Here is a 10,848-nt window from a genome sequence, read left to right on the forward strand (position 1 = left end):
CCCATAGAAATGGGCGATAAGGAATGCAGAGCAGCTTCATCAGACCAGATTCGATTACCTGCAAATATACAGAAAGGACATCTCCCAGAAAAGACCCCTTATAGAATTTTTCTCCTGCCTCAGCCGAACTTCACCATGAATGACATTTTCAGCTCCCGTGATTCTTCTAGGAGCCAAACCGGTCACGTGACCCCAACTTGGCATCCTGCAGGTTACAAATCCAGTCCACACGTCGTGCAGCACGCGTGTTTGTCAAAAACCTGTTGGAGGTGAGCATGCGGCTGGACAAAAATACTCTTTCCCCCTCTCCCGTCAATCTTTCTGGTGACAGAGGCTTTCCTGTACCCGGGCAGAAGAATCCCAGAATGGTGGATGGACACCCTGGTAATTTACCGAGTTGGTGTTATAAAATATAAAATATTAACATAGAACACTGGCTATGGGTTAAAATAAAATCTGCTCTCCTATTAAAAACTGCAAGAGATTTTAAATAGTTATTTTACGAATTAATTATATTTAATATTTTAAATGACATTTGAGACATTACAAAATTATTTAGTTACAAGCATGTAATTAAAGCTGTGATTTATTATTACAAAATGCTTTTACAGTGCTATTCTTGGCGACAGAAAAGTGTTTACCCTCATGAAAGTATGTCGAGTACCATTTTTTGGAGACCATGTCAAGCACAGTGATAATATCAGGGTCCAGTTTGTCCCATAGAACACCTAAATATTTATCTAAACTCTAATTTCTATGTAAAAACAAATGCCTACCAATTCTATTTTCACTTAAGAAAACCGGATGCTAAAGAGGGAAGCAAACTTTTGAAGTAGACGAAACTCATTTTCAATCATTAGAATTTCGAGTCCATCTAAATTCTTTAAAAGTTTGTTCCCATCTATTCTTTAAAAACAGTAACTACCACTCCCCCCATTTTGTTCTGCACCATTCAATTGTACTGTGGCAATGAAGCATTCCCAAGCAGCCTCTTTAAATCAGTGCTCCCACTGTTGACCACAGTAATGGAAAGGGTGAACACTGTAGAGAGGGTGGCTTGCCCCAGCCGGTAGTCAGTAGTAGCTGGCGGTCCATCCAGGGTGTACTTCTCATGCAAAATGACACCTAAGTTTTTGAAATAAGGCTCTCTGCTAATACAAGATGCCCCTAAGAACTTCTAGTTCGTTTCACGTGTGCGAGGCTGAAATGCTTTTACGGGCTACGCACCACAGTGAATACAGCCACCAGCCTCGCAGGGGCGCTGCAAATTACTCATAACTGAAAGGCTCTATTTTAAACTCCATGACAGTATCTAATTGCACACCGTTTGCATATCAGAATCTGAGCCTTTGAAATAGGGTGAACATATCATGGTTTTCAGAACATCTTACGGATCAAAAGAACATCTATCCCATTTTAAAGTTTTCACTTAAAAAAGCACAACAGAGTTTGAAGCGTTAGATAACCCTGTCCATCGTTACAGACTAAAACTCCCCAAGTGAATAAAAGAACCAAGAATCTCTACGTTCACCTTTAATTCAGGGAAAACGGCAAAGAGACCCTTAAGGAGATCAAGCAAACCTTCTCAGCATCCTCTTTAGAACCTGGCGTTTCTCTCCTTTCCTCCAAGAAAGAGAAAGAAATGCTGATGTCCTTTGTTTAAAATAGGAGACAGCCTACACCCACAAGCCCTAGCGGCCCGGGGCCCCACTGGAACTAATTTTAGTGAAAATCAGTAGAGGCACAGAATCATGCCTTTGTTCTCAAGCTTTAGGAGAGGAGAGCTCTGTTGGAGGCATCTGGAGTTTCACTGACATCCAGAGCAGTTTCAAATGGTTGCGTTTAAGATAGGAATCTGTATCTCGGGAAATGCTGGTGACTGTGCCTTGACAGCAAAGCACCTGTCTGTGCCTCCTCCTTTTCACCCTCTCTTTTATCCACTGGCTGGGTAATGCGTTACACTGGTTTCTTGGACTTTCCAGAACAATATCTAATTAGCAAATAACACAATTCGGTGACATTTAGCAGGATGCAAATTCCAGACACCGCGATCATGAAAACCGTAAAGACGGTCTTCTCCGTGGGCCTGGAAACAAAGCAGTCCACCGTATTGGGACAAGGCCACGCGTTGCACTTCACCAAGCGCTGCATGGAGAACCCGTCGTACATGATGTAGAAGACGTACATGAAGACTGCTTCAAAGATGACGCGGAAGAAGATGCTGCTGGTGTAGGTCCACCACAGTGACCCTTCGATACGGACCTTCTGGCTTTTGATCTCCTCAATGTCCTTAAACTCATTCTTTATCTCCCCCTTAATGAACTTCCTTTTCTTCTCGTGTCTCCGGTACGCAACATGCATGGCCACCAGGAGAGCCGGCGTGGACACGAAGATCAGCTGGAGAGCCCAGAGTCGGATGTGAGAGATAGGGAAATAGTGATCGTAGCACACATTTTTGCACCCAGGCTGTAGAGTGTTGCAGACGAAATCGGCTTGCTCATCTCCCCACACTTCCTTCGCGGCTACGACAAGGATCATAATGCGGAAAATGAAGAGGACGGTGAGCCAGATTTTCCCAATACTGGTGGAGTGTTTGTTGACGCCCCCCAGAATGGTCTGCAGCGTGCTCCAATCCATCTCCTCTGGGCCGTGTGTGCTGGAAAAGGCAAAGCGAACACAACACAGGAGTGACTCGTCAGGACGGAACTGGGGAGACTTCTCTGGGTCCCCGGTAAGTGAGCACTCTTAAACCTCCTCGCGAGCAAATACCAACTCTTACGCAACGTCACCCAAAACGATGAAAACAAAACCAGCCCAGCTCGCTGTAGGATTAGACGCATGGTTCCCAAACCACCTGGAACATGTTCGTATGTGTTGTCTAATAAAGACTAGCGTGTTCCCGGGAAGAATTCACCCCGTGCTTGGCACATAACAGAGATGCGGGGGGTGGAGGAGGAGCGCCACAGCAAAAGTACTTGCTAACTTAAAGGCACTAATTAGTGCTGACCGAACTCTGCGCTCTGCGGACTGCGCGGGTCACTCAGCACTTGAACGGGACCCGCCTGTTACTTCTGCCCGCTAGCCTCAGGTTTTGGACGGTACCACCGGGACCGAGGCTGGCTGAGGCCGGCCTTGCCTTGAAGGCCAACAGACCAACTCCCTGCAGAGCTACCTTCCTTGAAAACATTTCGGTTCGCTTTCATGGATTTGGGATGTAACAGTGAAATGACTGTTACCGATGGTAAAGTTTACATTTGAGGCACTCCCAGGTTAAAATTTCACAGAAGGCTTCACTTCCTTTTCCTATATGAAAAGGAACAGGTGAGAATTAGTCTCCCCATGGAGGAAAGCCACCATGCATGGATTTTTGCACATACTTTCTGTGTCTGGATGGGTGGTCCTCACTGCCACGGGGGGGTGGGACTGATTTGCTCGGTTTAGTACTGAGGGATACAGCTGTCTGGTGACGGCTGTAATTGTGCATTTTTTATTGTGGGTCATGGTTTTAATTTAGAGGCGTTTCTAAAGGTGCACATTAAGAAAAAGGACAGCAAATTTAACTCCGTGATTCCCCGGTCACCGGCCCTACAAGATGAGTCACTGTATTGAAGTTCAGAACCAAAGCCTGCTACTCATGGAAAAGGGATTTGGAGAAGCCTGTGATCAATCTGCCGTGAGACAGTGGCCTTCTCTTCATCCCAGGATATGAGCTGCCTTCATTTATTCATAGTTACAGCCCAACTGTCTCAATCAACCCCTCTTGTAAGCAAGATTCCACCTCTCCACAATTCTGGTGAGTGATCGGTTTTCCACCCCTTTAAGCTGGTAGTGAATCCTCCTTCTCTTACTTAAAAGCATAATGCTCTCCCCACTTGGAACAAGTTGGGTCCCGTTTCCTGATGGACTTCCTAAGCAAGCTGGTAACGAATGCCTTTCGTCACTGCGCCCCATCTTGGGCACTGCTGTGGGGCACTAAGATCCGGCTGGAGCCATCCGACGCCATCCTGGTCAGAGGAGGCAGGAGAGACACGGAGAAGAGTCACAGACACAAGAACTACGGAAGATTGAAATATGCTTGAGACACATTTCGACCTACTCAGCTTGACGAAGAGACACATCGACTGGAAGAAACTCTGGTTTAGTCTGGGTTCAGCCCTGACCCTTTAGATACAGACTGTCTGGGAGGTCCTCAGGTGAACCAAAATTCATCTTTTAACCAAACAGTATCATGAAACTAGACAGTCCGGTTCTTCATCAGCACCGAGTGGAGAGCAGAACACTCACCGAAATAAACTGTCCCTGGTTTAAGTCAATACGTCCGACTAAAACTCTAGGGTGGTCCTTACGCCTTGGCCTCTTCTGTGCTACCAAGGATCACATGCTCTTTTGTAAACCAGTCCAATCGCCCTCAGCTGAGTAAGATACTGTCGTTTTGTAAAGCTCTTGATCCTTTAAAGGATCTGCTTTTAAAGATCCTAAAAGATCCTTTTAGGAAAAGGAGCAAATTACAATGCGCTCCGCAGGAGAGACAGGGGTGATAGGTCAAGATGGACTAGCCAAGCAGGATGGAATTGTCCTCAGCATTCAGATCACCCAGGGAGCTGCCCTCCTGCCTTTCCTGACCTGGCAGATGGGTCATGGGCAGGCTCCTACCTGGCCCACACCACCCTGTCATTGTTTGGAGTTGGGCCAGAAGTGGGTTGAGAAGCTGCTTCAGGTCTTCGGGGAAGGCACCGGGTGAATCACCAGGTCCCAGAAAAGGCAAAAGGAGCTCTTGACCCCTTTACCTTCTTCTCAGTCCTCACTTTTTGGATGGTTGACCTCTCCACAGAGCGCCCCCACCCCCTCACAGGTGTCTGTAACTGTGCCTGACTTAGCACACTAGATTTGAAAGAGCCTCAAAGGACTAATGGGGACACGGCCGTTGCCACCCATCTCAAGACAGAGTCCCAAGTAAGTGGTCGTGGTCCTACGTGTCCGCCTGTCGGAAAGCTTGGAGGACACACGCCTTTTGGGCTTATTTCCTCCTGCCAGTGAGGGGGCACCGAAGGGCTAAGGCGGCCCGTCCTACAGAACACGCTTCTCAGCTGCAGGCTACCTCGTCTGTAAAAAGTGTCCTGAAAGCGTTCTTTCCAGCTGGGAAACGCCACCGGGGGACAAACGCTCTTGACTGTTTAGGAGAAAGGCAAGCAACAAACTAACCTCAGGTTCAGGCTGCGGTCTAGGTCTCCGGGCTCGCGGGGGCAGGGAGTGCTAGTTAATCCGGCCGGACCTCGACCTGAGTGACTTCCCTCCCCAGGGCAGCGCGAGGAGGTGAAGGTCAGTTTCCTGCTGCGAAGGCTTCCTGCTTTGCCCACGACTTTCTGCAACTTTCTGAACTAATCCTTCGGCCAACGGAACAGGTCAGGTGGCCGCAGTTACGGCGACCGGGCAGCAGAGCGAGAATCTCCCCCAGGAGTGTCTCGACACGCGTCACGCTGAGCCGGAACGGTCCCCTCCCCCCCCCGCCGCGCGCCCAGCCCGGTCACTGCCCCGGCTTCGGTTACCACGTCCCCTTCTCCGGCGCTGCTGCAAATCCGGCCCGAGCAGCCCGATTCGAATTTCAGAGCTCGGCCTGAGCCGCTCCCTTTCCAGACGTCGGCGCTCGCCCCTCGCCTCCCCGCCCCAGGTCCGCTGCCGCGACCGCCCGGGACAGGGACGGCGCAGGGGCCTCAGCGAGCCTGTCCAGCTCGCGGGATCCGGGTTGCCCGGACGCGGCCGGGTCCCCCAGTCCCGGCCGTCCTTCCTGGCGCGGGGTCCCCCGGCCCTAGGCCGTCCCGGGGTCCCTCCCGGCGCCGGGTCCCCCAGCCCTAGGCCGTCCCGGGGTCCCTCCCGGCGCCGGGTCCCCCAGTCCCGGCCGTCCTTCCTGGCGCGGGGTCCCCCGGCCCTAGGCCGTCCCGGGGTCCCTCCTGGCGCCGGGTCCCCCAGCCCTAGGCCGTCCCGGGGTCCCTCCCGGCGCCGGGTCCCCCAGTCCCGGCCGTCCTTCCTGGCGCGGGGTCCCCGGCCCTAGGCCGTCCCGGGGTCCCACCTGGCGCCGGGTCCCCCAGCCCTAGGCCGTCCCGGGATCTCTCCTGGAGCCGGGTGCCCCAGCCCTAGGCCGTCCTTCCTGGCGCGGGGTCCCCTGGCCCTAGGCCGTCCCGGGGTCCCTCCTGGCGCCGGGTCCCCCAGCCCCAGGCCGTCCCGGGGTCCCTCCCGGCGCCGGGTACCCCAGTCCCCGCCGTCCTTCCTGGCGCGGGGTCCCCCGGCCCTAGGCCGTCCCCGGGTCCCACCTGGCGCGGGGTCCCCCGGCCCCCCCCCCCCCCCCGGCCCTAGGCCGTCCTTCCTGGCGCGGGGTCCCCCGGCCCTAGGCCGTCCCGGGGTCCCTCCCGGCGCCGGGTCCCCCAGCCCTAGCTGTCCCCGGGGCGCCGAGAGTCGGGCGCACTTGCGGCGCGGCCTCACCTGTGCGGGAGGGAGCGCTCGGCGGGGCCGGGGGCGGGCGGCGAGGGGGTCCCGGGTGGCGGCGGGGCGCTCTGGCGGGGTCTGGGCCGGTCCTGGCCGGGGCCGCCTCCGCGCTCGCTGCGGGCTGGGGCGCCGCCGACTGGCTGGGAGTCCCGGAGTGCGGAGCGCGCCGGGCGCTACGGGTCCTCGACACCTGCCTGCTCCAGCGACGCCTTTTAACCGCACCCGACACTCCGCCTCTTCCCCCAAAGCCATTTAGAAAGTTACGGAGGGGGCGGCACCTCGCTGCCCGGCCTCCCTCCCCTGCTGCGGGCGGGGCGCGCGGGGCCTCCCCGGTAGCCGGGGCTTTCCGGGACCCCGACGCCCCCCATCGCCCCTCGAGGTCCCGGGGAGCCCGGGCCGCACAGTGCCCCAAGCACCCCTGAGCGCCCGGATTTCCCCGAGTCCCCGTGCGCGCCACTCCCCGCCCCTCCCCCTCGCCCCCCCCCAGCCCCTCCGCCCAGGGTCCGAGCGGCGGGGGGCTGGACCTGGCGACCAGAGGAGGATGCAAAGCCCCAAGCCTCGGCTCCCTGCATTTTGGGGACGGGTGGGGTTAAAGGACAGCCGTTGTTGCTGTTATTGTTATTCTGCTTTGGTCCAAAGAGTACTATTGTATTTAAAGCTCTGCTTTACTCGGTTTTTAATTACTGGGAAAACAAGAGTTCCCGACGATTTGAAGATTGAAGCTCAGGCCGTGGAGGTTCCAGTTCCGCTGCGGGGCGGTGACACAGGGTCTGTTCCCGCCTTGGATTTTGGGTTCAGAGGGGCAGGCAGGTGGGCCACCAGGGCTGGCCAAGTCCCTGCTTCTTTGTCCCCGCAGAATCTCACAGGCAGACTCCACCAGCGCCTGCCTGGATCCCCTTTTTGATTCGACGACGTTCAACAATATGCTAAGGGCTAGGGTTGGAGGCGGCTGGGGGAGACAAGTCTTGCTCCTGCCAAGGCTGGCACGGGCGTCTCGGTGGGCCCTGGACGTGCCGCCATGCGCGCCCCGGCAGACGGTGCCCCCCTGGGCCCTGCCGCTTCCTCCTCCTCCCGCAGCGGAGAAGTCGCAAGGCAGTTAGTTGCTCGCTTTGGGGCGGGGGCGACCCAGATGATTCAGAAAATAGAGGCTATGAATGACATCTACCCACCCCTCCTTTCCCTGCACGCGCACACCATGAAAGGGGAGCGGATCCTGGGCCCGCTCAGTTCTCCCAGAAGCTTCATCCCGGGTTAGGAAGTCTCATGGTTCACATTCGGTCGGGTATTTCGATGTCTCGAGATGCAGGTTGACAGAGGGGGGATATGCACAAATCAAGTGGATGGAGAATCAAAACTGCCAGAGCAGGACGCGCTGGGGAAATAGCGCCAAGCGTGGGTGGCTGTCACTGCTCAGGTACCTTGATTTCTGCAAAGAGCAGCCAGTGTGGAAGGGTGGGCAAGCCGTTCTCAGGCTCGGCTTTATGTTAAGCAAAGATGATGATTCATCCTGACAGAGCAGACCCAGCCTCAAAAATGGATTTCCCATGATTGTCACCATTAGCGTGAAAGCATTAACTTTTCCTTGTAAAACTGGTGCCCCGTCGCCATGGGCCAACTCAGGCCATTCTTGTATGGGCGAATGTGAGCTACCCCACCTTCCAGCTCTAAGTCTTAGTCTAGGAGGGAGTGTCTGTTCATGAAGAGACAGAGCCCCAAGAGTTGCCAAAAGCCCTGGCATGGCCCATCTGAGAGATGTGCTGAATCGGCTTTTTAGAAATTACAAGGCAAAGCCGGGTGGAGTGGAGGAATAAACCTGCTGGGTCTGAGCGCACATCACAGTTGAGGTAGGAGGTGTCTCAGGGTGGAAGGCGGGGGGCACGGGGGCCGGGGTGGAGGGGGTGGGCGTTGTGGAGCTGGCCGGTGGCTCCTCCCTTCAGTTACTTTCTGGAACAGCACTGTTTAGGAACCGGTTAGAGCCCTGCTTGGGTCAGAATGCAGGAAGGGTCTAGAACCATCGTAGGAAGCTTGCTGGTAAAGGTGGTTTGGAGACTGCAAGTTGAGTCACTTTCCCCCATTGAAAAATTTCACCTTAGGTTTTAGTGTGTGTCTCCCGATTATGGGTTGCTGTTCAACTTCCTTTTCCTTGTTTTCCCGGACTTACTCTCCTGATTTGCATAATTAGTGTGCGTTGTGGGCTAATTGTATATCACAGCTGCTCCTATTTGGGGCTATGTAGCTAGACTTCCTGCAGCTCTTAAGTCTGGACCTGATTTTATTGTTTTGTGTGATTTGTGTTGTTTTTCTGTATTGGTGTTTTCTTCCTTACCAGACTTGAATTTCTTCAAGACAGAACATCTTAAATATATATTTTTGTGTCTTCCAGAGTAGAGGAGGAAGAAAAGAAGAGGTACGATGGAAAAAAAAGTTGGGATATTTAAAGTTATGTCCACATGAGCTTAGACTTACAATTAGGAGGTCACACCACAAATTAATAGTTTTGTAAATCCCGTAATCATTTTGTGAATAGCATAACCCTATTGCTGTCTTTTTTTCCTTCGGGCTAAAAGCATTACTTTGTTAAATGGAAACACTGAAAATAAGCCTGAATTTTGTCCCCTGTTTTCAGACGTCTTCATCTTTACACTGACCAGCCCCTGGAGAAAGCTCTGCCCTCCACTCCAGGCTTCCCGGGGCCCGGAGCATAGCAGATGCCCAGCACGTGCCTGCTCCTTGATTGGTATACCTCTGTCTTCTTAACCTGCAGGCACTGAACAATATAGAGAATGTTTTTTGACTAGGCTTGATGGAAAAAACTCTGGTGTCTCCTGAAGTGGTCTGGAATGAAGCAATTCCCAGGGAAACTCGGGCACGTAGCGAGTAGCTATTGATGCTTAACTGATGAGATCTGTTACAACCACACGTTGTCACTTTGGAGTGTCAGAGACACATATGATGAATATTTTTATGTACATGCTTAGTAGCAAGCAGGCAAACCCCAGGTGTTTATAATTGAGTTGAACTTGTATGCACGCATTTAAAGTGATGCAGTTGTCAGCTTGTAAGGTGAAATGTGAATATTTGAAGCTATTCAGGGTTTTAACTTGACAGCTGTTTTATAAATGGACCAGAAGGAAAGAAGTTGTTCTTGTGTAAGAAATCAGTGTGAGAAAAATGATATTTCTTCACATATTTTAATGGATGATTGCTTGCCAGCTGCCTAATGGGGCAGCCCCTTGGATGCCCTCTGGGAAGGATGATCTGAATGCATATAAAAAATGTCTCAGTGAAATTTCTGACACACAAATCATATGTAGGAGACAGCAGAAAATATTTCAAGACAAGAAGAGACTTGTGAGAGAATGGAGTCCCTGTCCGAAACCTTGGCAGTTTTAGGGCAAGTTAGAATCATTGAATGTCTCTTAGCTACCCGTTATTAGGGTCATTAGCTACTGGTCTGGACCCACTCTCTTGACTTGGCTATTGAAATGTTATTCATCATATTAATAATTGGCAAAAATTCCGGAAAGTTCAGCCTCCCTCAAAATAGCAGTCAGAAACTGAAGATATAATGGATCCTTGGCATATCTGGGTAATTAATAATTACTTACATATGATAATATGATTTAAAAGCAGGAGTGATCTTTAAAAGTAAGCCTTTAAAATTTTTGTGAATAATTATTACAGGAGAATACCATTTCCCTATGATTTCTCTCTGCATCATTGACCCACACCCTTATTTATGTATCCTGAAAATTGTTAATGTCAAATCACTTAGGGAAAAAAAAAAATGAGTTGTTACATTCAAAGAGTTAAGAAAAAAGATCTCAGACTTCAATAATTTATTCTTTTCTTCACTTTCAAATTAAAGTCATCTCATAAAAATGCCAGCTTTTGAGTGTGACTAAAACTGTTGTAAGTCTTTCCATTTTCCTCATTCTATTCTTAGATTCACACATAAAATATTTGGGGGAAATTCATGGTGCTGAATGTGTCTCAGTGGCAAGGCAGTAGTAAAATAAAAGTTGATTTCTTTTGTTTTACTGGAGGAGTGTATGCTCTTACTTGCAAATACATCAGTGTAGCTCTTTTATGATTATTTAAGCCGATGATGGAGAAATTACAAAGATACTTCCAAATGTATTTGTATCAGAGCACATGTTTGTCAGAAACGAATCCAGAGCTATCAATCCGTAGGCAAACTGGTAGATAAAATTTATTTCTAGTGAATATAAAAATTAAATTCTGTAAGCTGTGATGACTTATCAAAATGGAAGTTCTGCACCATTCACAAAGGAACAAAAGAGATTTCTACATTTTAGTTTGTGTTACAAATCATCTTAAAGAGCTTTAGGAAGGGGCTCCTGGGTG

At 51.2% G+C, this 10,848-nt stretch overlaps 1 protein-coding gene across 2 annotated transcripts; it reads right to left on the minus strand.

Annotated features, from left to right (window-relative positions):
• Positions 1 to 494: 494 nt before the first annotated feature.
• GJB2 (gap junction protein beta 2) lies at positions 495 to 6,696 on the minus strand. 2 transcript variants are annotated; one of them, XM_045443999.1, is made up of 2 exons: positions 6,478 to 6,696; positions 495 to 2,656 (listed from the first exon to the last, which is right to left on the minus strand). In XM_045443999.1, the coding sequence occupies exon 2, from the start codon at positions 2,635 to 2,637 to the stop codon at positions 1,957 to 1,959; it is 681 nt and encodes a 226-aa protein (XP_045299955.1). In that variant the 5' UTR covers positions 2,638 to 2,656; positions 6,478 to 6,696; the 3' UTR covers positions 495 to 1,956. The 2 variants fall into 2 exon arrangements, with proteins under 2 accessions (XP_045299955.1, XP_045299964.1); XM_045444008.1 differs by lacking the exon at positions 6,478 to 6,696 and adding an exon at positions 5,203 to 5,382.
• Between the last annotated feature and the right edge of the window lie 4,152 nt (positions 6,697 to 10,848).

The sequence above is a fragment of the Leopardus geoffroyi genome, chromosome A1 (genome assembly GCF_018350155.1).
Source record: "Leopardus geoffroyi isolate Oge1 chromosome A1, O.geoffroyi_Oge1_pat1.0, whole genome shotgun sequence".
NCBI lineage: Eukaryota > Metazoa > Chordata > Mammalia > Carnivora > Felidae > Leopardus > Leopardus geoffroyi.